Below are 27838 nucleotides of genomic sequence, written 5' to 3' on the forward strand. Positions count from 1 at the left end.
GAGGGAGGTGAGGATGGAAAAAAATTTGAAAAAATAATGGCTGAAAAAGTTCCAAATATGGCAAAAATGATAAAAAACATAGGTCTAAGAATCTTAACTAAACTCAAGCACACACTGACACACACACACACACACACACTAAAAAAAAAAAAAAAAAAAAACTACACCAAGACATGTCATAATCAAATTTCTCAGGCCTAGTTTTTTTTTTAACTTTAAAGATTTATTTATCTTTGAGAGACAGAGAGAGACAGAGCAGGGGAGGGACAGAGAGAGAGGGAGACACAAAATCTGAAGCAGGCTCCAGGCTCCGAGCTGTTAGCACAGAGCCTGATGTGGGGCTGGAACTCACGAACCGTGAGATCATGACCTGAGCCGAATTCAGATGGTCAATTGACTGAGTCCCTCAGGCGCCCTAGAACTAGTGTTAAAAAGAAAATCTTGGGGGTTCTGGGTGGCTCAATCAGTTAAACGTCTGACCCTTGATCTCAGGGTCATAAGTTCAAGCCTCTGCATAAGGCTCCATGCTGGGCATGGAGTCTTCTTAAAAAAAAAAAAAAAAAAGAAAAGAAAAAAGGAAAATCTTAAAGCAGACATAGAAGGACACATGATGTAGACAGCAATAAAGCGGACATCAGATTTCTCATCGGACACAGTACAGCTAAGAAACCAGTGGAGACACATCTTAAAATACCGACATGACAAATCTCTAAATCTAGAATTCTACATGTAGCTAAAAATCTTCTATAAACAAAGACAAGATACAGATGTTTTCAGATACACCAAGGTTAAGGAATTCCTCACCAGCAGTCCTGTACCCCAAGAAATGTGAAAGGGAGTCTCCCAGGCATAAGGAAAATGATGTCAAATGGAAATAGGGATCTACACCAAAGAATGAAGAACCTGGGAACAGTAATTGCATGGGCAATATGTAAGATGTCCCCCCCCAATTATTTAAATTGTTTAAAAAGATAATTGAATGTTTACATTAAGGAATCTGCTCCTGAAATCATTGTTGCACTATATGCTAACTAATTTGGATGTAAATTAAAAAAAATAAAATTAAAAAATTCTGGAAAAAAATTCAGCAGAGACAGCAGCCTAAGTCCTAGTCATTTCCATCTTTCGTATATAATACTATATATTACACTTATGTAAGCCTATTCAATATATATGCATTTATCAATGAGTGGTTTTCAGAAGTCACACTTCCACAAGTCTGTGATTTGAAGTTCACATCATTCTAAACAGCTTTTCTGAACTTCTTATAGAACAGATAAATAAAAACTGCCAAATATTTTAAAAACTCAAAAAAAAGATAATTGAATGTTTAAATTTTTTTCTTTTTTTTCAACATTTTTTATTTATTTTGGGGACAGAGAGAGACAGAGCATGAACGGGGGAGAGGCAGAGAGAGAGGGAGACACAGAATCAGAAACAGGCTCCAGGCTCCGAGCCATCAGCCCAGAGCCCAACGCGGGGCTCGAACTCACGGACCACGAGATCGTGACCTGGCTGATGTCGGATGCTTAACCGACTGCGCCACCCAGGCGCCCCGATAATTGAATGTTTAAATAAGATAGTTACAATGTAGTGTGCAGCTTACAGCATATGTGAAAATAATCCGTGTGAAAACAGCAGCCCAGAGCTCCAGAATATTTAAAAAAAATTTTTTTTAACGTTTATTTATTTTTGAGACAGAGACAGAGCATGAACGGGGGAGGAGCAGAGAGAGAGGGAGACACAGAATCGGAAGCAGGCTCCAGGCTCTGGGCCATCAGCCCAGAGCCCGACGTGGGGCTCGAACTCACGGACCGTGAGATCGTGACCTGAGCTGAAGTCGGACACTCAACCGACTGAGCCGCCCAGGTGCCCCTCCAGAATATTTTATGGGCAGGTTCTTATACGATATGTGAAGTGACATAATACCACCTGTAGGGCTCTGCACGGGGTCAGCATGGAATCTGCTTGCCATTCTGTGTCTCCCTCTCTCTCTCTCTGCCCCTATCCCACTCATGCTTTCTCTCTCTCCAATAAATAAACTTAAAAAATCTTTTTAATAAAAATTTTTAAAAATGGGGAAGGGAGGCATTACAGAAAATCATGAGGAAACTTTCGGGGTGACGGTATGTTCATCATCTTGTTTGTGCAGTTTATTGTAGTCAGTTATACCTCAGTAAAGCTGTTAAAAAATACAAACACTTTTCATATGTAAAAACCAATTCTTGGGGCACCTGGGTGGCTCAGTCGGTTGAGAGTCAGACTCTTGATTTCAGCTCAGTTCATGATCTCATGGGTTTGAGCCCTGAATTGGGCTCTGTGCTGACAGTGCAGAGCCTGCATAGGATTCTACACCCTCCCTTCTCTCTCTCTCTCCCCCTTGCTGCCCCTCCCCCAAGCATGCTCTTCCTCTCTCACAATAGATAAACATTAAACAAACAAAGAAGGGGTGGCTGGGTGGCTCAGTCTGTTGAGCATCTGACTTGGGCTCAAGTCAGGGTCTTGCAGTTAGTGAGTTTGAGCCCCGCGTTGGGCTCTGTGCTAACAAACAGCTCAGAGCTGGGAGCGTGCCTCAGATTCTGTATCTCTCTCTCTCTCCCTCCCCTCCTCATACTCTGCCCCTCTCTCTCAAAACTAAATAAATGTTAAAACATATTCTTCTAAACAACCAAAACCCCCAACTTTTCCACAGCTGGCAGCCCCACTTGTGCCCCCTGCAGACTCTGTCCCCATGTTTCTGTATCTCTGCCTCTCTCTTGCTCTTCTGTTCTCTTGCTGTTTCTTTTGTTCCCTCCCTTCCTCTGCCTCCATCCCTACACTATATTCCTTGTCTATTTCTTGGCTTCTCCCTGTCCTGCCTCTGACTCTCAGCATATCTTTTTTTGTAATCTGGTGTGTATTTCGCACTTACACAACACCTTGATTGGGACCTTGACTTTTCTTCAGAAATACTTAATCTGTTTAGATTTCATGAAATTTGTAACTGAAAAACTAGGTCCACATACCCAAGTTGCTCCAAATGTACTTGTAAGTTTTCTAACCACTGAAGTGAGTATCAATTTCTAACTAAAATTAAGTTTCACATTTTCTGCCAGCCATGTTTCGAGTGCTTAATAGTTGCATGTGGCAAGTGGCTACCATATTGAATGATGCAGCTCTAACCTGCCGTTGTGTCTCTCGGTAAAACTGTCCACCTCTCTCTGCCTCACTCTCCCCATTTATAAAGTGGGGATGACAACCGTACCTACCTTAAAGGGTGAGGACTGAGTGAGTTACTCTGTGTAAAGCACTTTATGGCTCTCCTTCAGTGATACCCGGGGCTCGAATGGGGCCACGGCTCAGTGCCAGATACACAGCACAGCAGGGGCCAGGACCTGGGTCAGGAAAGTCCATGGTGGCACCTCTCCCAGATCAGTGAAGTTAAGGCTCCGCCCCTGAATTCAAGATATCGGGACTATCAGTCCTTTTCTCCTGGATCGGGAGGGTATGATTCAACCTCTGGGGTCATAGTCCTGCGACCTGCAAAGGGTTTGCCCAACGTTGCAAGAGAGATGTTGCCTCATATTCCCCCACTCCCTTTGAGGGAGAGAGATGGAGTGAGGTGGAAAGCCAGGCCCAGGGCACGACAGGTGGATGTGGCCACATTCATTCACGTCCTGGGCACATCTGGACTGAGCCTGCTGGAGGCCTGGTCTGATGATGGAGACACACCTGAGCGCAGGGGACATCAATCAAAATGTACCCAGTCCCTGCATTCCTGGAGCTCAGAATCTAAAGGCAGAAACAGAGACACCAAGACAGAGATAGCAAGAGATAGAGAGATAGTCACACAAAACTGTCTGAGAGGGTCAGAGAAACGTCCTGCAATGTGAAGGCTGAGCCACAGATGGGCACAGAAGTGCCAGTACTGCTCAGAGCAATCAGAGAGCCGAGGTGGGGCTGGGGTGGTGGGGGGGAGAGAGGGAGGTGGTGGGAGGGGAGAGCAAGGTGGGGAGGGAGAAGGGAGGGGGAGGTGGTGGTGGTGGGGGAGGGGGAGGTGGTGGGGGGGAGGGGGAGGTGGTGGGGGGGAGGGGGAGGTGGTGGGGGGGAGGGGGAGGTGGTGGGGGGGAGGCGGAGGTGGTGGTGGGAGGGGGAGTTGGGGGGGAGGGGGAGGTGGTAGGGGGAAACTGAACACCACACCCGCCAAGCCTCCTTCTCTGTCTCTCTTTCTCTCTGACTTTCCCCAGTTCTGTGCCTCTCCCCTCCTCCTGTCGTCCCTTCACTCTCATCAGTGGCTGTCACCAGGGGAGGGGGGGCGGAATGGGGCCCTGGAGGTAGACACCGGGCGCCTAAAGGTCCCACAGAGACAGGGACCGGGAGACGCACAAACACGCAGGCACACCCAGACTCATGCACGGGGGAAGGGGGGGACATGCACCCAGATGCACACATGTGTAAGCCCCCACACGTGCAAAAACATATACGCAACCTCATGCAGACACATACACAGAAACACACCAGCACGTTCACGTGAATAAAAACAACGCTCTGCATATAAACTTCTTCCAGCACACGTACAGATGCAAGCAGGTGTGGGGAAACGTACGCAAGCGCGAGCACGTCGAGCTGAACACGCATGCTCACCCAGAGCCGCAAAACAAATACAGAATGTGGGCCCCAGGCACATGCGCTCTTCTGGACTTTGGAATCGCTACCGCCTGGTTTCTGCCAACATGCACAGGGTTGTCTGAGCCAGAAGAATGGGTCTTCCCATACTTGAAAAACACACCACTCTGTTAAGTCACGCTGTGCACGTGATGAGAGGGGAGGCGAGGAGTGAATACAGTTACATAACTGGGTGAGGCAGCCAGCTCAGGATAAAAGGCCCAGCTCAATCAAAGCTGAAGTTGGGACAAAGGCAGTTGGGCCGAGCCATGGAGCTCAGCGTCGTTCTCCTCCTTGCTGTCCTCACGGGACTCCTGCTTCTGCTGGCCAGGGGCCACCCGAAGGCCCATGGCCACCTCCCGCCAGGCCCCCGTCCTCTGGCCTTCTTGGGGAATATTCTGCAGATGGACAGAAGTGGCTTACTCAAATCCTTCCTGAGGGTGAGATGCCGATGCATGGGCTCTGAGGGTGTCTCCCTGCCCCTGGATCTGGGGATCACTCCCCAGAAGGAGTGAAGGCATCCTTTCAGGCTCCGGGTGGGGTGTATGAAGGTGGCGAGGAAGGTGCATGGAGGTGAAGCATGGTAGCTGGTGGTCAGACGGTCAGAGGCGTCCCTGCCCAGTTGAAGTGTGTGGGCACTGGCCCCGGAGTGGGTGGGTGGGTGGGCATGCGGAGGCGTCTGGGCTCAAGCCGTGGGTATAGAATTTCATACTCTTCTGCCACCACCTGTGGAGTCTCTGGGCGCCTGCCCAGCCCTGGAAGAGAGAGAAGAAGGGGCAGAGTCACCAGCCTTAAGTTTCTCCTTTGCCAAGAAAACAGAGCGGAGGTTGGTCCAGGTGGACGCCAGGAGGAGAAGGATGACGGGAGGAGGCACAAGGTTCTTAATAATAACGGTCACAAATGTGCGGTAATGGCTGACACTGGAGTGTTTACCAGGCTCTGTATCACCGCTTTCCACACCTGATTTTACATGTGATTATCGATTTATTTATGAATAACGTAATCTACACCGGTGCACCCTCTTGGCAACAGAAGAACTGGGTCACTGACATAACTGCCAGCTTACATACCCCGAGGCCACCACACTCCTGAATCTTGGGTTTGTCATCCCTTTGCTTTTAAGAGAGAGAATTTTCCCACAAGTGGAAGGATGGGTATGCACAGGCCCCGAGTACTTTTTACTTCAGTGCCTCCCAAGGGCACCACGCTTTTCTGTAAACTCCTGGGCTTGATTTCTTTGCTCAGATTTACATGGCTAGGATTTATCTGTATCGCCGTGGGAATTCATCAGGTCTGGCTTACCACACGCCTGCGGGCGAGGTGAGGTACTATCCTTATCTCACAGGTATGGACCGTGAGGCTCAGCCTGGGGAAGACACTTGTCCTCAGTCACACAGCTGGGACTTCATGGAGGGAAAGCTGGGGTCTGGCACAGAGGTGTCCTCATCTCCAATGTCCTCCTGGGCCAAAGCTACCTAATGATTTGGGGATCACAAATCCTTTGAGAATTTGGTTAAGCTGTGGGCTCTCTCCCCTCCAAATGTCCACAAAGATTTTTACATGAAATTTTGAGAGTTCCAACCCCCTAAAGTTCTTCCATGGAACTTCCAGGATTCTTTAGGGGTCCATGATCCTCCATTATTATTGCATCTTTGGAGACAGGAAGGGAGAGAATGGATTAAGGGGTGTCACGATGGGACAGGTCGGAGAGGGTGGCCCCGCTCCTCCTCCATTCCCTAGTATGCTCCCAGATCTTTCTAGAGTCAGACAGATGTGGATTTTGTGTTCCAGAGTCAACTCTTACTCATTGAGTGTTTCCTCCTCTGTTAAAATGAGATGGTGGTAAGAATGTGTGTCTCATAACATTAATGAGGACTGGGTGGCATACTGCATAGAGCCTGGTGTATATATAGTAAGTGCTCATTAAATGGCAGCTCTTTTGATCCATTCATTCAACAGTCATTTACAGGACACCTTCTGTGTCCTGGGAATATGCTAGGCATTGATGATGTGGCTTTGGACAAGGCATACAAGTTAAGCAAATAAGGAAATACTAGGTAGACAAGAGCTATGATTAAAAGAAAGCCGGGTGCTATTTTAGAAAGTGGTGGAGCTACTTAGATTGAATAGTGGGGGAGAGGCTCAGTCTCGCTGTGTCTGTGAGCAGACACCCTGCAAGATGTAGGAGCAAAGCACCATAGAGAGGCAGGTGTCAGTGCAAGAACACTGAAGCGAGAGCAAGCTCGGCATGTTTGGGGGACAACATGGAGGCTGGATCTGAGGGAGGGAAGGGGCGAGGGGGAGGACAAGCAGAGGGGTGACGCAGCCACCTCATGCAGGGCGATGTGGATCAGGGTGGAGACCTCAGATCTTACCCTCAGCACAGTGGGGGGCATTGGAGGGTTTGGAGCCGGTTAGGGGTATTAATTAATTTACATTTTCATAGGGAATACTCTGGCTTCAGACTGGGGTGAGGTGGGTGGCCAACTGATCGTAAGGGGATGGGAATGGCAGTAGGGAGACCAGTAAGGAGGCTCTGCAGAGATCAGTGAGAGAGATTTTTCAGTAAACTTAACCTTTTCATGATTTTAAGTCAATTTTTAGTGAGGCTTAACATGACCCCTAAAAGTGCACAAGTCGTAAACGTTCAGCTCAATGAATTCTCTCAAGCGGACATACTCATGTAATTGACATATAGGTAAGTAACGACACGTCCTGTCCCCAGAAGCCACCCTCCAGTCCCCTTCCAGTCACCACCCTCTCACTAACTTGACTTCATAGAAATAGAGTTAGACATATGGACACTTTTGTGTCTGGTCGATTTGGCTCAACACTACGCCTGTGAGTTTCATTCAAGTCTTGGCTGTAGCGTGGGTTCTTTTTCATTGCTGCACAGTTATTCCATGGCATGACTATATCGCCATATATTTATTCTCTATCAGTGTTGCTGAGAATTTTATTTGAAAAACTTCAATGGGCGCCTGGGTGGCTCAGTCTGTTAGGCTTCCGACTTCGGCTCAGGTCATGATCTCGCGGTTTGTGGGTTCAAACCCGCATCGGGCTCTGTGCTGACCGCTCAGAGCCTGGAGCCTGTTTTGGATTCTGTGGCTCCTTCTTTCTCTGCTCCTCCCCTCTTCACACTCTGTCTCTCTCTCAAAAATACATAAACAAAAGTTTTTAAAAAATCTTCAGCGAATCAGCTTGTTGGTATTTTGGTGAACCCACGTACACATTTTGGTTGGGCGTGCATCTGGGAGTGAAGTTAATGAGTCATTGAATATGCATGTGTTTAGTTTCAGTAAATACCATGGAGCAGTTTTGCAAATCCCTGTACTGATGTTATGTCACGAGCATCCCCAAAGCTGTCGTTTTCTCTTCATGTCTACCAAGCGGTTTAGGGTAGTTCCCTGGGGACATAGTCAGGAGAAAGAAAGCAGGTTGACGTTGGGTCACAGGACGGATGACCCTTCAGTTTCAATGCTGGGGAGCTCTGCTTCGACTCAAGGGTATAGGCAGAAGTAAGAGATATTTAACCATCTGTACTGCTTAGGGCACCAACCATGCAGACTCTGGCTGGGTCATGGGTTAATCCTTTAGTTGCCGGGTCCTGGGAAGGGGAAGGCACCCTGGGGTGGAGGGTCTTGGGGTACTCAGTAGCTAATTGCCAATCTATACATGAGTGTTTTTATGGCTTAACAACTGGGATGGCCACATGGGTGCATGTTGGCTAACAGTAACCTTGGGCGTGGATATGCTTCACAGCTCCGAGAGAAATACGGGGATGTCTTCACGGTGTACCTGGGGCCAAGGCCTGTGGTCATGCTGTGTGGGATAGAGGCCATACGGGAGGCCCTGGTGGACCAAGCTGAGGCCTTTTCTGGCCGCGGGAGAGTCTCTACTGTAGAACGAATCTTCCAAGGACATGGTAAGGACCTCAAAGGCACCTGGAGGGGAATGATGGAAGATGGAAATTGGGGAGGGTGAGTCTGGGAAGGGGGGATAAGAGGCGCAGAGGGGCCCGGAGTCCCCTTCCAACCCTCTTGGGAATCCATGCCTTCCCTCCACCTGCAGGTGTGATCTTTGCCAACGGGGAACGCTGGAAGCTCCTTCGGCGATTCTCTCTGGCCACCATGAAGAACTTCGGGATGGGGAAGCGGAGCATAGAGGAGCGGATTCAGGAGGAGTGTCAGTGTGTGGTAGAGGAACTGCGGAAAACCCAGGGTGAGTCCCCGGAGAATGGGTATGCAGGGTGCGTGGCAACAGAAAGACTGAGGTGTATCCGTGGGCAGAGAAAGAGAGGCAGAGATAGAGGACGACCCTGAGAGACCATCCAGCAGAGGGACAGACAGAGACGGTAGGAGTGGAACACAGGGAGCCAGAAGAGATGTGGGGTGTATAGTGTCGAGAGTCACTCAAGGACATAAGCTGGGTTACGCGTTAGCACGCTATTTACTTGGGTTCAGGGAAACCAACCCATGGATGACTTGTATCTGCAAGGGCAAAAATAAGACTTACATAAAAGCAGGCAAAGAGAGAAAGGGGAAAACGATAGACACTTTGAAAATGCCAAAGTGGGTTTTCATTCTTCTTGGTGAACTATTGACAAGCTGTCAGTGAGCAAGGAGGGCAGCTAGGGCATCCTGCCCTCAGGCAGCTGGGATGGGCTAGCAAAGAAGCACTTCTGAGGGGGGCCTGGGTGGCTCAGCCGGTAAGCGTCTGACTCTTGATTTCGGCTCAGGTCATGACCTTACGGTTTGTGAGTTCAAGCCCTGCGTCCGTCTCTGCGCTGACAGCACAGATTCTCTCTCTTTCCCCCTCTCTCTTTGCCTCTCCCCCACTCATTCTCTCTCTTTCTCTCTCAAAATAAATAAATAGACTTAAAAAAAGAGAGAGAAGCACTTCTACTTACTTTTGGATTCTCCATATAAGGGTGTTTATGAGACATAAAGATGACAGGATCCTTCCATAAGAGATTTCAAGAGGTAAATGTACAGGCTGGGAGGGAGAGGCAGAGGCAGAGACATAGGGAGCAATAGAGGACTAGGGGCAGCAGACCATGAAGACAGACTCAGATGGAAAAAGAGCGACTCAGATGGAGAGAGATAGGGAACGGAAAAGAGACACAGATGGAGAAATGAAGACAAAGAGAGACTGGAAGAGACCGGGAGAAGCAAAAAGAAACCAAGGCAGAGAGAAACCAAGGTAGAGAAAATGAGACTGACAGACAAGCTCAGGAAAGGGTGTGCAGGGGAGCAAGAGAAGACGGACAGGTGAGACCCGCAGACAGAGGCTGATGCCATGACACTTCCGGGTGGGTGCACAGTCCATGCCCCCTCTCATCCAGGGAGGTCAGGATGTATACAGACATCAACTGTCAAGTGCAGAACAATTCCCTGGAGACCAAAGAGCCCTGGAGGTGGAGAGAAGAGATGAAGGGAGGGGATGACAGACAAGGGACAGGGAGAGCAGAGCTTTTAAACTTGCACATGTGATTGACTGAACACCTGCCCTGCACCCATCTGCCCCTGGCACTTAACTACCTGCCCCCAGGGTCAGAGCTGAGGCCTGAGAGGGACCCACCACACAGCCTCCATAGCCCGACTACCCTGGAGACAATAACAGAACGGCACTTTCCCCCCAGGGTTGTGGTGGGAATTTAGTAAAATAATACATGAAGTGCTTAGAACAGGACCTGGCTGGCCCATCATCTGGGCTGGTGAATGTTAGCAGTTCCTGTTCCTGCTTCTTTGTCATCACTGAGCGAGGGAGGGCAGTCACATGGAGATGGGGCAGTGGTCAAGTGCTCCCAAGGCCTTTGTTTGAGTCCGTGTCCCATGACCTGTGCCTCCTCCTCCTAGGAGCCTTCCAGAACCCCACCTTCCTTTTCCACTCCATGACCGCCAACATCATCTGCTCCATTGTCTTTGGAACACGCTTTAGCTACAAAGATCCCAAGTTCCTGCGGTTGCTGGACTTGTTCTACCAGATCTTCATGCTCATCAGTTCCTTCTCCAGCCAGGTCAGGGAGCTGGTGGGGGAGGCTGGTGTGTGAGGTGGATATCTAGGGCACAGGGAAAGGGGTGATCTGCTTTGGTGTCCCAGAAATGCAGCTTTGGGCTGGAAGGGGGGCACAGACAGCAGGGAGGGACAGGGACACTGAGCAGTAGAGGGCGGGAGGGACGGGAGACAGGGAGAGATGGAGAGTCAGAGAGTCAGCAAGAGAGACCAAGACATGAGGGTTTGGAAGAGGAGAGAGAAGGACAGGGTGAAAGTGATGACGAAGAGCAGAGATCAGAGACTCTGAGAGGCAGAGTGGCGGAGACAGAGGGAGAGAATAGGACTCAGACTGTCAGGCTCTCTATTCTTCTGTTCCTGATTCCTGCACATCTTCACCTCTGTCTTTGGCAAATCTCCTCAATTGAAGAAATTCAAGGATACGTGAAAATAAGGGACCACATTTCTTCATTTTCCCCATTTCCCCGCCCACTTTTTGTCTTTTTAAAAATATCTCCCAGATTATAAAGTAATATGCTCCTCTTTTAAAACAAAATAGCGTGGTTTCTCTTTCTCAACGAATCTGGAAATACCCCAATTGTACATTAAGTTTAAAAAATTAAACTGCAGAATAGTATGCCTCGTTATGGTCGTACCCAGGAGTGCATGTCAGTTTTGTGCATAGGACTGTCCCAAATACAAACTCCCATGACCTCCTGCTAGACAGTCTGATCCAAAAACCTAGGATGGCGCCCAGAGTGAGTATTTGCAACAGGTGCAGCAGGTGATTTCACTTTTCTCCTCCCACAGAGAACCACAGAGAGAAAAAAGTCTAGCGTGAAATTCACCAGAGAGATATCAATGGTTATCTCTAAAAATTAAGAAAGAATTTTACATTGCACTCTCTGTTTCCACCTTTTTTTTTTTTTGCAATTATTTGCAACAGTTAGGTATTACATTAATTCTCAGACAATATGGTAGAAATATGTTCCAAAATAAATAGTCCTAAGCAGGCAGTAGGCTCATCTTGTGTATGCATCACGTTATCAATGTTTGGTGCAGCAAAGGAGATGTGAGGGGTGGAAGAGTCAGAGAGGTCCGAGCCAAACAGATCCACTGGGCGAAGTAGGCAATAGAAGCACAGAGAGCCAACCACCTGGCTGACTCAGTGAGTAGACCAGGAGACTCCTGATCTCAGGGTCGTGAGTTCGAGCTCCACACTGGGTGTAGAGATGATTTAAAAGAAAAAAGTAGCTGCAGAGAGACAAGTGAGAAGAGACACACATGGGTAAGGAGAGGCGCCAAGGAGAGAGGTGTGGCAGCAACCAAAACAGGACGGGAGGATGAGGGAGGAAGAGACAGAAGGAGAAAAATGGGAGAACAACAGATCAAAGGAGACTTAGAATCAGTGAGTGAGAGGCAGAGACAGAAACAGAGAGGCAGAGCAAGATGAGATTCTGCCCTACCCAGGCCCCAGGAGCATTCCCCTCCCTGTGACTCACTGGCTCCCCTCGGGAGGACCTCTCAGCCCCTTCTCTGCTGCAGATGTTCGAGCTTTTCTACAACTTCTTGAAGTACTTTCCGGGTACACACAAGCAAATCTACAAAAACGCGCAGGAAATCATAGCCTTCATAGAGGACGCTGTGGAGAAGCACCGTGAAACCCTGGACCCCAGCAACCCCCGGGACTTCATCGATGCCTACCTGATCCGCATGGACAAAGTGGGGGTTGGGGGAGGGGAACAGGAGGGGGCAGGGAGGGAGGAAAAGATGGCAGCGAAGAGAAGAAGGGTGGGGAAAGGGGGAAGGGAGTGGGGAAGAGGGGAGGGAGATTGGGAAAGGGAGGAGAGACTCAGGAACCAACTGAGGGGAAGAGGAAAAAAAGGGGAAAGTTGGGAGGAGAGAGGGAGAGAGAGACAGGTGGTGTGAGACCCAGCAGCAGGGGAGGGCGCCCCCAGGCAACAGCGTGCAGCAAAGCTCCCGCTCCCCTGACACGCCCCCTACCGCTCGGATTCAGGAGAAGTCCGACCCCAACAGCGAATTCCACCATCGGAACCTCATCTGCACGGTGCTCTCCCTCTTCTTCGCCGGCACGGAGACCACCAGCAGCACGCTCCGCTATGGTTTCCAGCTCATGCTCAAGTACCCTCACGTCACAGGTGGGTGGGCGGGGACAACCGATCGAGGCAGGGGGCGGGGGCTTCTCACCCCTTTGGGAGCTGCAAAAGTGCAGCTGGGATACTTCCTGAATGAGGGAGGAAGTGTTCACCTCCTATATATACCAGGAGCGCTGCAGGTTTTGAATGAGCCCCTAACTAAGGCAGCCCCGCCGGTGGATGGATGAACAATCCGTCGGTGTGTTCTCCCATCATGTAAAGGCAGACTCCTCTCTCTGCCCACCCATCCATCCATTTGTATATCCTTTTATTTGGTACCTGTATTGATTACCTTATACTCAGATTGTTTCACCTATGATTGATTCAAGGACCTAGGCTTCCATTATTTATTTGGATTAATTGATTCAATTGTTGATCTTTTGAAACAGGGATTAATGAATGAAGTACTTGTCATTTGATTCATTGGCTCGTTTGTCCATGCATGCATCCATCGCCCTATGAACTAGATTTCATTCCTTAATTCTTCCATCGGTCTTTCAATCCACCCTTCATCCATTTATTATGCATTTAATTCAGTTGATTCATCACTGATTATTTATCTGTCATTCAGTCCCTCCATCTATTTGTTCCTTTTTTATACCTATTTTATTTTATCTATTTTTATACCTATTTCATCACTTTTTGATACCTGTTATTTCACTAATTTATTTATTTATTTATTGCTCTATAGATCTAGCCATCCATTCATTAATGCAATTGATTTACTGGTTAATCAGGTTCACTTATTTGTCTGTGGGCCATTTATTAATTAATGACCCAATAATTCATATATTGATTGATAAACAAATACATACATCCATTCACTAATGTTCTTCCATTCATCACTCTTTCCATTCATAAGTCGACTGGCTTATGTATTCATTTATCCAGGTGTTTGTGGGTTAATCTATTGATCTATTTCATGGTTATATTCCTGAGTACCTAGCACAGTGTCTCATCTATACTACACACACAATAAATATTAGGTCATTTTCTACTCTTTTTGTTTTTAAAAAAATTTAATGTTTATTTATTTTTGAGAGAGGGAGAGAGGGGAGAGGGTGAATGGGGGAGGAGCTGAGACCGAGGGGACAGAAAATCCAAAGCAGGTTCTGTAATGACCGATGTGGGGCTCAAAGTCATGAACCTTGAGATCAGGACCTGAGCTGAGGTCAGACATTTAACCGCTTAATTGACTGAGCCACCCAGGCTCCTCTCCAGTCTTTTTAGAGGGAGAATTTTGACAGGTTTATAGCCTTGAGTTCTTAATGTGCAATTCTGTGCAAAATTGTGGTGTGTGCGTGTGCGCACGCACGTGAGTGTGTGTGTGTGTGTGTGTGTGTGTGTGTGTTTACATGTGCCTGTGGGAAGAGGATTCATAACATTCAATATATTTCAAAGGGTGAGAATTCTTGCTTCCCCCTCCCCCCCACCGCCTCGCCTCCCCCTCCTCCAGGCTGGTTGCTCTGAGGGGTGTCAATGACCTAATCCTTTATTACAGGTTTTTCCTGGCTCATTAGCCCACACAAAGCAGTGTCCCTGCTGAAATGTCTCTTTAAAATGAGATTCCCTGGTCCCACTCTTCTGTGCAGAGAGAGTCCACAAGGAGATTGACCAGGTGATTGGCCCACACCGCCTTCCATCCCTTGATGATCGAGCCAAAATGCCATACACTGACGCAGTCATCCATGAGATTCAGAGATTCAGTGACCTCCTCCCCATTGGCATTCCCCACATGGTCACCAAAGACACTCACTTCAGAGGGTACTTCATGCCCAAGGTGAGGCCAGCTGGGCTCCCACATTTTTCCCGTGTGGGCATCCTGGGTTCTCTTAATCTCTGCACTTGACCTGTTTTTGGTTTTATCACTAGGGCCCTCTTGGTTTTTTGTTTGTCTGTTTGTTTGGTTTTGTTTTGTTTTTAAGGGTGGGCTGAGGAAAGGAATGGCAGTATCTGTTGACCTTGTGACTCTCCCTCAGGGCACTGAAGTATATCCCCTCCTGCACTCTGCTCTCAATGACCCACATTACTTTGAAAAACCAGATGCCTTCAACCCTGACCACTTTCTGGATGCCAATGGGGCACTGAAGAAGAATGACGCTTTTATCCCCTTCTCCATGGGTAAGCCAGGCCTCCACTCCCTTTCCCAGACACCAGAGTGAAAGAAAGGCCACTCTCTCTTTGAGACAGTCCAGGAGAGATCTTGGTTCACTGAGCAGCTACTATATGCCAGTTGCTTTACCTTTAACCCACTTCATCTTCCTGCAGCCCTAGACAGGGCTTAAGAAGACCACATCCCAAAGCCTCATCTCGGTAAGCTGGACCTTGGGAAAGTATTTTAACCTCTCTACGCCTTGGTATAGAGGTACACGTTGGTATAAAATAGCTGGTGAGCACTACTCTGAACTCATTGCTCTATTGGGGGCTGAAGATGACGCACTGGGCAAGTCACATAGAGACACAGTCCCTGCCCTGGGAAATTTACAGCCCAGCAGGGGAGATGGGCATTTATCATTTGACCACAAAATAGTACCTAATTAAACTTAATTAATGCTTGCAATGTGCTTAGAACTGCTTGGCACAAAGTCGGTGCTCATGGATGTGATGATGATTATTATCATTAATCATAACTGTGATAAATGCTCTGAAAGGGACTTTGGGAACACAAAGAGGAAATACTGACTACTCTTGGTGGTTCGGTGAGGAAAAGCTTTCCTCGAAGCACTGGCTTCTAAGCTAAGACCTCAGGGGTGAGTATCAATCAGCCACTAGGAAGAGTGTTCCAGGCAGAGGGAACAGCAAGTCAAAGCCTGAAGGTGGAGACAGGATGGCGTATTTGAGAAAGGAGACAAACCCAGGGAGCCTGGAGTGTGGATTCTAAAAGGGGAGAAGGGTGAAGATCTCAGCTGGAGGGCCTTGGAAGCTGGGGGGAGTTTGGGTTTATCTTGCTGGTACTGGGAGCCCGGAGTGGGTCTTGACATGCTCTGACCTGTCTCTTTCCCCGTTCTCCACTATGTGGCCCCGTCTTGAGAAAACCCCAATGGCCAGAATCCTCATCCTTTGGGAGAAAGGAGGACCCCCGAACCAAGGCCCTAGTCTTGAGTTCCATCAGTGACCCCAGTGGCCCAGATCCCCTGGCTCTGCCCAGTGCTATGGCTTCCCTCATTTCATCTTAAGTGAGAGTTGGGGGACTTGTGGGATGGTGGGGTGGGGCCCATGATCCCATGCACTAGTCCTGTTCTAAGGTGAGAGAGAGAGGCAGAGATGTAGAGAGGGAAGGAGAGAGAGAGAGACAAAGAAAGAGTGAGTGAGAAAAATGGAGAGAAGGACAAAGACAGACACAGAGAGAGATAGTGACAGGGGACAAGTGACAGAGACTGAGTGCACAATGAGACAATACAGTGAGGAAGGGAAAACAAGAGAGAATAGGAGACAGAGAGAGAGGGGGAGGGAGAGAGTTTCAGATGGAGTCAGATCCAAATGGACAGAGACAGGGAGCTTAAGATTGAAGAAAGTGGGCAAAAGAGGAAGGAGACAGAGGAGCAATGTCTGATGGGAGGTCAATCAGAGCAAAAGACTGATGCAAGATTGCCATGAGTGGAAAGAACGACAAACCAAGCCAAAAAGATGTTAGAGCCAACGGGATAGTGAAGGGTGTCCCAGTGGACAGTCCCAGGGATTGGGATTGGAAGAGAGGATGGGAGGGAGACAGTAGGAGTCAGGCTGTTCTGGAAAGAACTGGGTCACAGAACCAGTCACAGGAGAACTAGTCTAGAGCCCTGCTCTGAGTATCTCTAAGTCCCTGTTACCTAACTTCTGATGTGCCGAAAAGATACAGACATTTCCCCCAGAGATGTCCACATAGGCATAATGTCTGACACCTTGACCGGTCTAGGAAATATCTGAATGGCCTTGCCATGGTGGCCAGCTTGCAGATCAAGAGCCATTGAGGTGGGGTGCCTGGGTGGCTCAGTCAGTTAGGTGTGGGGCTTTAGCTTAGGTCATGATTCATCCTTTGTGAGTTCGAGCCCTGTGTCAGGCTCTGTGCTCAGAGCCGAGAGCCTGCTTCAGATTCTGTCTCCCTCTCTCTCTGCCTCACCCCTCTGCTCCCACTCTGTGTATTTGAGAGAGCTCTCTCAAAAATAAGTAAACAGGGGTGCCTGGGTGGCTCATTTGGTTGAGCATCTGACTTCGGCTCGGGTCACGATCTCACTGTCCATGAGTTCGAGCCCCGCGTCGGGCTCTGTGCTGACTGCTCAGAGCCCAGAGCCTGTTTCAAATTCTGTGTCTCCCTCTCTCTGACCCTCCCCCGTTCATGCTCTGTCTCTCTCTGTCTCACAAATAAATAAACGTTAAAAAAATTTTTTTTTTAAAAAAATAAGTAAACATTAAAAAAGAAAGAGCCACTGAGGTAAAGGAGGCTTTCGGTGCCTCTTCCTGGGGTTCCTACTCCCTTTGTGTTATTTCTCTTCAAGCCCATGCTTCATAACCTACTGGAGGCTCTCACACCTCTGGGAATCCAAGGAAGCAGACCCGTTCACAATTCTTTTTATTTATTTATTTATTTTAATAGCACGTGAGCATGGGCTCCTGAGCAGGGTAGGGGCCGAGAGAGAGGGAGAGAGAAAATCCAAAGCAGGCTCCGTACTATTCCCGCAGAGATCAAGACCTGGGAGCCAAAATCAAGAGTCAGACACTTAACCAACTGAGCCACCCAGGTGCCCTGCCCCATTCACAATTTTAAGTGTAGTTTGGTTTTTCCCCCAAACTTTTGAAGCCCATGGCTCTCGGACTGAGATAAAATGACAACCCAGATATAGAAAAATACACACAGTGCCAGATACACCCTCATGCTCCCAACCGCACACACTGCCTCCATGTGCTCCCTGGCCCCCAATCCTCCTCACACTCTCCCCCCACATACACTCCCCACAGAACTCCCCTCCACACTCCCCTCCATACTCTCCCCACATGTTCCCCATACAACTCCCCTCTACATTCCCTCCACACACTCCTCCCACACAGCCCCACACATACCTCCTATCCCTCCCTTTCCTCATTACCCACTCCCCCCAACACACTGCCCACCCCCACCCCTCCCCACACCCCCACTCCCCCACACTCCCCACACAATTGCCCTCCACACTCCCCACACAACTCCTCTTCACACTACCTCTCATACCCCCACACACAGTCTCCCCCCTATACTCCCCTCCCATTCCCCCCTACCCACTCCGGGCCAACACACTCTCTGCCCCCACCCCTTCCCACACCCCTGCCCAGCTCTCACACCACATGTTCCCCACACAACTGCCCTCCACACTCCCTTCCATACTCTCCCCACATATTCCCCACACAACTCCCCTCTACATTCCCCCCACACACTCCCCCCACTGTCCTCCCCATACTTCCCTCCTGTTCCTCCTTACCCACTCCCCCCAACAAACTCCCCACCCCAACCCTCCTCACACCCCGCCCTCTCCCACTCCCCACACAATTGCCCTCCACACTCCCCACACAACTCCTCTTCACACTCCCCCCCATAGTCCCCCCACACTCTCCCCCCATACTCCCCTCCCATTCCCCCCTACCCACTCCGGGCCAACATACTCTCTGCCCCCACCCCTCCCCACACCCCTGCCCAGCTCTCACACCACATGTTCCCCACATAACTGCCCTCCACATTCTCCCCACTTCCTCCACACACACACCCCCACACTCCCCCCACACACCCCCTACACTCCCTCCCACACAAACTGCCCACCACACATACATTCCCCACCACAGGCACACACACTCCCCACCAGACACACACTCCCCCCCCAACCCCACACACACTTCTTACCACACACACCCAGAAACAAACACAAACAATATCTACACCTATAGTATCCTTAGTACAGGCCAGGTCCTTGTCTGAGAATTTTTACAAATGTTAATTTCTTTACCTTCATAATAGTCCTTTGAAATAAGTACCATCCTCCTCATATTAGAGATGAAGGACATTAAAAATGTTGTCAGAAATGTGCACACACCTGCACATGTGGAGGCAGACACACACACACACACACACACACACACACACACACATCTAACCTGAAGTGGGTGTTTATTCTCCAAGTGGCCACTGAAGCCTCTGGAAATCTCACAGAAGCTACAAACTCTCCTGGAAAAACGTGCAAGGCACCTCCACCCAAACGTTAGCCCCTGGTTTCAGAGGGCTTGGGACCCCCCCTAAAACACCACCCTGGATTGCAGGTTGAAGGCCAGTCCCATACAAATCTGTTGTTGATGGACACTGAAGTCTGGGCTTTGGGATGTGACCGGGCAAGCGATGTGCATCGGCTCTGTGCCCACATTGGTGACCCTCTGTGTTCACAGGGAAGCGCATTTGTCTTGGTGAAGGCATCGCCCACATGGAATTATTCCTCTTCTTCACCACCATCCTCCAGAACTTCTCTGTGGCCAGCCCTGTGGCCCCCGAGGACATCGACCTCACACCCCAGGAGAGTGGCATAGGAAGAGTGCCCCCAGTATACCAGATCAGCTTTCGGTCCCACAGAGGGGACTGAGAGAAGGGCCTCAAAGGATCCCAGGATCAGGAAGTATTCCCACCTCTGCAGAAGCCAGTTCCTTGACTGGCCCTGGGTCTTCCTGCTGCTGAGAGACCCACCACAAGCCAGTGTCTCCCCCCTCCTTGGTTGCTGCCTCTGTGGGAGAGTCCTTTCTGCAGCCTCATCTCAGACCATCACTCTGCAGCTCTTGCATAGACTCATGGAAGTGTTTTCCTTTCCTTTGTTAACAGAGTTCCCAGTGTGGTGTATATATAGAAGCTGGGGGCTAAGACGGGAGACTTGACTCAGATGCTCTTTGCATTTGTGCCTCCGAGGCCACGGCTTCCCCCAGGGACTTCTCCCTTCCTCAGAACAACCACAGTCTCCATTTAGCAACTGTTTGCGCTCCATGATCTGTGCATACGTGACCTCCCTGGAATCCTCCTTCCAGTAGTCCCATGGGGCGGATACAATGATCATGCCCATTTTACACATGAGTAAACAAAGGCTAGACAATGGCATCAGTTGTCTGAAGTCCTATCATATGGCTCGCGGTGGGGGAGCAAGATTCACACTCTGTCTCCCTGGCTCTCCACCTCAAATTCTTCACCTAGTCATACCCCCCTTCCAATAGATTTTAAAATTACTGTGAAATTCATATAACATAAAACTAAGTGTTTTCACTTTTTAAAAATTTACTTAGAGAGAGAGAGGGAGGGAGAGAGAGAGAGAATGCAAGTGGGGGAGGAGCAGAGAGAGGGGGAGACAGAACCTGAAGGGGGCTGGAACTCACAGACCGCGAGGTCATGCATGGCCTGAGTGAAAGTCAGGCGCTTAACCAAGTGAGCCACCCAGGCACTCCAGAACTAAGTGTTTTAAAGTGCATGATTTGGTGGCATTGGCTCATTCACAATGTTGTGTAACCACCGCCACTATCTAGTTCCAAACATTTTCATCACCCAAGAAGAAAACTCCGTACCCACTAGCAGTCACTCCCCATTCCCCCTTCCCCTCAGCTCCTGGCAACCACCAATCTGCTTTTGGTCTTTATGTATTTGCCTATTCCGTGTGATTCATGCAAATGGAACCATACGATACGTGCTCTTTTGTGTCCGGCTTCTTTCACTTGGCATAATATTTTGGGGTTCATCCACATTGTAGACCATTGCTTGTACACTGCCATCCCCATTCTTGCTGAATTTCCCTACTTCCGTCCCTCTATGCAAGGGCCTCCTCGGCCCCTTCAGCTGCACGATTCTCCCCTGGTGCCTTGGATTCCCTGGTATTCCCCTTCAAATCCCCTGAGACTGAAACAAACATCCAAATCCTGACATCCCCTGGGAAGATGGTGATCCATGCCATCTTACGTGAACCCACTTATTGTCAGGTCACTAGGGATCCTTCTAGAAGATGAGAACTTCTTCACCTCAAAACCAGGCCCAAGAAGGCAAATATTTGCTAAGGAATGAATGAGTGAATGAATGAATGGTTAAATCAGGCAGCCTCAAACCCACCCAACATGGAGCTAGGCTTCCCCCATCAGACCTTATCTTTTTCTTCATTTCTCATTCTCTTCTGAGGCCCGTAGCAAATCCTTCTTTCCAGCGATCCCAGGATGCCTCAGTCCGGTCTTCTAGCGATTTCCAATCCTTCATGATGCAATGCCACCCTCTAAGAAAATCAGCCAAGAGCCACCCTTGCAGTAGACCATCCTACACCAGGCTCTGCCAGCTGGCACCACCGCCCTTCCCTCAAGAAGGTACCCCAGGTTCAAGGGCATTGCCTGCTAAGATACGTCCGGCCAGCCAGGGGCCAATGGGAAGCCAGTTTGGGGATCCAATAGAGAGGCTAAACTTCCTGGCCTCTGCAGCACCTGCCATCTTTGGGTTCCCTGATGCCACTGGGGAGTTACCAAGAGCTGTGCTAAAGTAGATTTTTGGCACATCCGCCCCGACGATCACAGAAAAGAGAAGGTGACACACAACAGAGCAGCCTACCTTTTAAGAGGGACAGCAGGATGGAAAGAAGACATAGGCGTGACCATGGCAGTCACAGCCCCTTGGTGCTTGCTCTGGGGTCACCCGGCTTCTTGGAGTCAACTCCCTCTGGGACTGTGGCCTCTGCCCTTCCTGGGGAACTTTTTGCAAATGGACCCCAAGGGCTTTCTCAAGTCCTTCCAGGCGGTGAGATGGGATGGGGAAAGCTGGTGGAAAGCTATCATCTCTCTATCTTATACTTTTTCTGGATCATTTGTGATCAATTACACACAACATGGCCCTTTACTCCTAGATCCTTCAGTGTGTATTTCCTAGGAACAGACATGTTCTCTGATACAGCTGCCATAGTGATCAACTTGAGTGAAGTTAACATTGGTACAATACTTTCATCTCTCCCGTTTGTATGCCAGTTTTGTCAATTTGAGAAGCAATTTGACAATTTTGAAAAGAAATGGCAGAGTATTTTCGTGGTCGGAGTGATTCCACACTCCAGAGACATCACCATAGTTAAAGGCACAGGCTCTGGAGCCAGACCTCAGAGGTTTGGTCCAGCCTCTGCACCCCATCAGCAAAGTGACCTTGGTGAGGTTATGTAACCTCTTGATGCCTCAGTTTGCCCAACAGTAAAAATGGGGATATTTCTAACTATACGTAAGTGAAAATATCGATAACAGTGTTTGGGTTTTGCTTCAAAAGAATCCTGATTTTTGGGGGGTGTGGAAGGAGGAGATGGTCGAGAGCATAGATGAAACAGGATTAGCCATGAGTTGATTATTGCTGAAACCAGATGATGGATATATTATATATCTATCTTTGTATATGCTTGAAATCTCCCATAGTACAATTTTTTTCAAAGAAAGAAAAGTAAAATAAACGTGGGGAGGGGTGGAGATTATTAATTATCACCCACCTGCCTTTAAAGGTAATTAATAATTGGGGTTAGGAAGAGGGATGAAACAAGTTACTTTAAATTAAATCTAAATTAAGCACTGCCTGGAGCATGGCAAATGTTAACTATTAGTTTTTATTTGTTACCAGCAGGTGGCGCTGTCTCCAAGCTGCATAGGGAGCGGGACTTGGGAGCCCATGATTATTAGCCCTGTGTTTGAGGGATGCTTGGCTGGCCCCTACAGTAGACTCTTATGGGAGTCGTGAGTTCAAGCCCCATGTTGGGAGTGAGGACTACTTAAACACACACACACACACACACACACACACACACACCCCACACAGGTTACACAGTTTCATTAAAAATAATTAGCCCTGGGGCGCCTGGGTGGCTCAGTTCAACTTCAGAGTCCAACTTCGGCTCAGATCATGATCCCACGGTTGGTGAGTTTGAGCCCCGTGTTGGGCTCTGTGCTAACAGCTCAGAGCCTGGAGCTTGCTTCAGATTCTGTGTCTCCCTCTGTCTCTGCCTCTCCCATGCTCATGCTCTGTCTCTCTCTGTCTCAATAATAAATAAACATTAAAAAAAAATTAGTCCTGAGTTTGAATTCTGCTTTGCTGCTTCCTAGCTGAGATCTTGAACATTTACTATCTCTGAGTCTTTATTAGTTTATAAAATGGGGGTAATCATATTATCAACTTCTGAGTTGTTAGGATGTAAAGTGCCTGATGATGTATTGGAGTATACTTTTCTGAACATCTGTTTCTGGGGCTGGATCCGTCTCTGGGCACAGTATTCCTCCTTTCCCCTATGGGGAGAGGCTACAAACAAATGGTGGTGAGAACTTTCTCTCCTAGGCCCCGCAGTATCCATTCCTATTGCAGGTCAGTCCTCCAACCATGAGATGGCGTCATTTCCCAGAAGACTGGAACTTTTAGAAATCCAGTGTTGAGAAGTGCTTAAGATTTGAGATTCTGAATCAGAGTTAGAATTTCCACCCCATCACCTGTAATCTACCTGAATTTACTAGTCTGCCCTTCAGTTCCCTCCTTTATAAAGTGAATTATCTCGGGGCACCTGGGTGACTCAGTCCATTAAGCATCTGACTTAAGCTCAGGTCATGATCTCATGGTTTGTGAGTTCGAGCCCCACATCTGGCTCTCTGCTGTCAGTGTAGAGCTCACTTGTAATCCTCTGTACCCCCGTTCTTCTGCCCCTCCCCTACTAGCAGTAGCTGTCTTCTTTCAAAAATAAATAAAAACAGGGGTGCCTGGGTGGCTCAGCCGGTTAAGCACCCAACTTTGGATCTGGTCATGATCTCACAGTTCATGAATTTGAGCCCCGTCTCTGGCTCTGTGCTGAAAGCACGGGGCTGCTTCAGATTCTCTGCCTCCCTCCCTCTCTCTCTGCCCCTCCCCCCCACCTCAAAAATAAATAAACATTTAAAAAATTAAAAAAAAAAAAGATTAAAGGGGCTTGGATCCCAGATTGACCACATGGAGGGGAACCACTTGCCATCTTGGACAACCCAACTTCAAAGGGATCACAAAGGAGAGAAAGAAACTTCTGTTTTATTTAAGTCACTGTATCTTGGGCTCTGTTGGTTTCAGCAACTTGGGCCTTGACGTTAATTAATACAGACATTCTCCACGCCTTCTGCTTGGAGATTCTCTGATGGGTACCCTTGATCCCACCAGCCACTGATGACTTTTGCAACATTTGTCAGCAAGTCCAGCTCTGTTGACTCCCCTCAGGGACCCAGAGCTCCAATGACCATTGCTGTAGAGGCAGACTCTCCAAGGTGGGGCTTAAATAATCAATAGCTGTGCAGTTATGCAGGTTGTCCACTGTGCAGGGAGGGAAAGGTCACCGCAAGCTGCTCACACTTCACTTGCCAAGTCACACATCTTAGTGCAGAGCTGCATCCAACCACAGGAAGACATATATATATATATTTTTAATTTTAAACTGTTTATTTTTGAGAGAGGGAGAGAGAGAAACAATGTGAGTGGAGAAGGGGCAGAGAGAAAGGGAGACACAGAATCTAAAGCAGGCCCAGGCTCTGAGCTGTCAGCACAGAGCCCGACACGGCGCTCGAAATCATGAACCGGGAGATCATGACCAGAGCTGAAGGCGGATGCTTAACCAACTGAGCCACCCAGACGCCCCAAGATACTTTTTTATTTTTCAAAAAATGGTACTCATCTAGCGGAGAATTCTGAGGAATGATTCTGCCAGATGAGATACTTTTTTTTTCTTTCCTTCTAATTTATCCATCTGGAGGGAGTGCTTTTTTCTAATTAACACAAGGGCACCTGACTGAGCCTAAGTTCAGATTCAAGAACCAGGACTTGTCAAGATTCCTGGCGTTATAGGCAACCTCCATGGAATTCCCAAGAAATTGAAACATCTCCTGGAAGTTAAAACAGTACAACCTTGGAAGGGAAATCCTCCTTTAAACCCCCTTCAGGTTGGACCTGGAGGTCAAGATGGAGAATTAGGTGTCAGAGAAGAGGACTAGAGGCAGCCATGTTGGATGTCAAAGGCAGTCACTGCACTGCCAAGATGTTGACCGTTAGAATGCCAACTTTCTGCTTCCAGTAGCAGAATTGTTGCGAAACGGCAGTCAGTCTCTTGTGGGCAGTCTTTCCACACCCGCTCAGTTGCATTACAACACACCTTGGGCCTGGAACAACTCCTAATCAAGAGGTAAGGAGCGCTCCCAGCTTGTGCTGGGCTTACTGCCTTGTGAGGAAATATTTTCCCTGTTTCAAACTTAATGAGTACTCCCTTGTTCTTTTTCTTCTTAAGATTATTTTTATTTATTTAGAGAGAGAGCTAGAGAGCAAGCAGGGGAGGGGCAGAGAGAGAGAGGGAGAGAGAGAATCTCAAACAGGCTGTGTGCTGTCAGTGCAGCGCCAGAGGCAGGACTCAAACCCACGAACTGGGAGATCATGACCTGAACCCAAATGAAGAGTCAGACTCTTAACTGACTGAGCCACCCAGGTGCCCCAGTACTCCCTTGTTCTACTTAAGTGCATGTGTCAATGGCCCTCAGACAAGTCCCTAGCTTTCTGGATTTCAGACCCCCTAGGGGAGGGGTCCGGGTCTTTCGAGTGCAGCATAAAGTGGGGTGTGTGCATTTACATGGCCAGTGTTGGCCGTGGAGATCTTCCGGTCATGGGGGCCTGGATCTTGTGCAATCTCCTCCCTTGCTGTAAGTAAAGGCTGTGTCACTTGAGCCTGGTGTGTGTGTTGTCTGTTTCAGTGACCTTGAATTATGCAGCCGTTTCTCCCCTGGGTGGCATGAACTGCCTCTAACCTTCGCTGTACAGCCTGGTCACCTAGTGAACAGTGAAAGAAGAATCTTGGACCAGGGGCACCTGGGGGGCTCAGTTGGTTGAGCGTCTGACTCTTGGTTTCATCTCAGGTCATGATCTCATGGTCCCTGGGGTCAGGCCAGGCGTTGGGGTCTGTGCTGGCAGCACAGAGCCTGCTTAGGACTCTCTATCTCCCTCTCTCTCTGCCCCTCCCCTGCTCACTTATGCTCTCTCTCTCTCTCTCTCTCTCTCTCAAGATAAATAAACATAAAAGAAAAAAAATCTTGGATCAACAGTGCATTTAACAACAAGGATATTTAATTCTCTTACAAAGCAAAGTCTGGAGGTAAGCAGTGCCAGAACTGATTTAGCAACTCACAGGGTAATAAAAGACTGTTCATTCGCTCGCTCCATTGTCCTCTTTGCTGACTTTTAGTCCTTGCCCAGCTGTCTCCAAAGTCAAGCAGCGAGCAGCCTGCACCTTAAGAGGACTTTCTTCACATCCTACTCCCTTTTTATTACAGAGGAAGAATCTTTTTTTGGGAACAACATAGCAGGAATTTCCTCTTATATCTTTTTGACCAAAACTTTGACACATGAATACCCATAGCTGCAAGGAATGCTGGGAAAATGAGTATTTCCAAGCTTTTTTGTGGGACCCAAACTTTGCAGTCCAAAAAAAGAGAATGGGAATGTCTGTGGTGTAGACAGTCAACAGGCTGTACCGCAGGGGTACAGCGCATGGTTTCAGTGGACTGAAAGGTTTTGGACATCTGACTGACACCTTGCCACAGTGTGCACCTCACACCCTGCTCAGAGTTCCTTTGTTAGACCCTGGCTCAGGGATTAGCCTTTTTATGGGGATGGAGAGTAAATGAAATTTTTGGCCGTGTATGGGAGTTGCTGTTGTGTTGAACAGGGACATTTTTTAAAAGTTTATTTGTGAGAGGGAGTGGAGAGGCAAGGGAGAAAGCGAGGGAGAATCCCAAGCAGGCTCCACACTGTCAGCGCAGAGCCCGACTCAGGGCTTGAACCCGTGAACTGTGAGATCATGACCTGAACTGAAATCAAGAGTCAGACGCTTGACTGAGCCACTCAGGTGCCCCCAAGTGGGGCTGCTTTTGGGCTGCATGTAGGAGCAAGTGAGTGTGTCTTGATTCTGGTCTAAACGTGGACCACAGTGGACTAGGACTGAGAGGTCTACTGTTTGTTGTCATCTGAGTGCTCCTTCACTTCCTTCCTTACCTGGTAATCACCTGATGTGGGGAACTTCCTCCACAACACAGGTACTTGGTCCTAGTGGGGCTGTAAGACCAGACACTGTCCTCCCCTCCCACCCTCCTCAAGGGGGAACAAAGGCTCTGGCTGCTACTGTCCTAGACTCATGGTGATTGGACCAAAGATGGGCATGTGACTCAGGCGGGGCCAATCAGGGTCTCTCTTGAATTAATAGGGAGTTGGGGGCTGTAATGAACAACTTTCCCTCCAAAAAATGTGAGAGCGACCCAGAATGAAGCCATAGCACAAAGGGAGGGACAGAAGCACCTTTCCTCTCAAGGGTGGTGGTGGTCGTGAAAGAGTTGCTGAAGCTGGTTAACCTCCCGGAATACCCAAATTAACTAATATGGGAGCTAATCAATACTGCCCCTTTGCTTTCTTTTTTGCTTTTTTAACTGGTTTGAGGTCAGTTTCTGCTATTTGCAACTGAAAGAAAAATAGCACATATGTGTTTATTATCCGTCTCCTCCCTAAACATCTAAGCTCCTTGAGGGCAAGAGCTTTGGTTCCTGGCTGAATTCCAAGGAAGTAACACAGCGTCCGGCACATATCGGGAGCTCTATAAATATTTGTTGACTTAAGAAACAATTCCTGACTATTCAGCCCCCACGACTGGAGCCGTGGTGTGCCCTAGGCACAGCGAGCTGGCCACCAAAACACTTGTGCTGTGCCTTCTGGAGTTGTTGACGAGAAGCCACTGTCCAGGTAGCATTACGTCGATGAGACCCGTGTGACCCGTTCTCACCCCCACAATATGAGAGAAGAAGTGACACGTGTTACTTCTGGCTCAAGGCGACTATGCATCCGGAGTGAAATCCTCTGCAGGCTTTCTGTCCACCAGCAAGATTGAAGAGCCACAAAATGGAGGGAAAAAAAGAAAAAAAAAAAAAAAATCTGTGTCCTGAAGTGACCACTAGGGGGAGACCCTCTAAACCCTCACCCAAATGAGATGTGAATGAGAAATAAACTGTTGCCTTATGCCACTGAGATTTATGAGAATCTTTGT

General features: G+C 48.6%; 2 protein-coding genes and 1 long non-coding RNA gene across 3 annotated transcripts in view; all 3 read left to right on the plus strand.

Annotated features, from left to right (window-relative positions):
• LOC124511102 (cytochrome P450 2B11-like) overlaps positions 1-20450 on the plus strand; it is a 36266-nt gene extending 15816 nt beyond the window's left edge. The window contains exons 2-9 of the mRNA XM_047078013.1: positions 8407-8569; positions 8716-8865; positions 10503-10663; positions 12184-12360; positions 12656-12797; positions 14387-14574; positions 14774-14915; positions 19176-20450. Of these exons, the coding sequence (XP_046933969.1) occupies positions 8464-8569; positions 8716-8865; positions 10503-10663; positions 12184-12360; positions 12656-12797; positions 14387-14574; positions 14774-14915; positions 19176-19366 (1257 nt within the window). The 5' untranslated portion in view covers positions 8407-8463 and the 3' untranslated portion in view covers positions 19367-20450. The remainder of the gene's footprint in view (positions 1-8406; positions 8570-8715; positions 8866-10502; positions 10664-12183; positions 12361-12655; positions 12798-14386; positions 14575-14773; positions 14916-19175) is intronic.
• Positions 20451-24003: 3553 nt separating this feature from the next.
• The window catches only part of LOC124511733 (cytochrome P450 2B11-like), a 48771-nt gene continuing 44936 nt past the window's right edge, over positions 24004-27838 (plus strand). Inside the window, exons 1-2 of the mRNA XM_047079101.1 lie at positions 24004-24035; positions 24898-24943. Of these exons, the coding sequence (XP_046935057.1) occupies positions 24004-24035; positions 24898-24943 (78 nt within the window). The remainder of the gene's footprint in view (positions 24036-24897; positions 24944-27838) is intronic.
• On the plus strand, positions 25800-27815 carry LOC124511103 (uncharacterized). The gene is made up of 2 exons (XR_006961822.1): positions 25800-25900; positions 27436-27815. It is a non-coding gene; the product is annotated as an uncharacterized LOC124511103 (long non-coding RNA).

Source organism: Lynx rufus, unplaced genomic scaffold (genome assembly GCF_022079265.1).
Source record: "Lynx rufus isolate CCGP_SWC_20201006 ecotype Redwood Valley unplaced genomic scaffold, mLynRuf1.p SCAF_16, whole genome shotgun sequence".
NCBI classification, from domain to species: domain Eukaryota; kingdom Metazoa; phylum Chordata; class Mammalia; order Carnivora; family Felidae; genus Lynx; species Lynx rufus.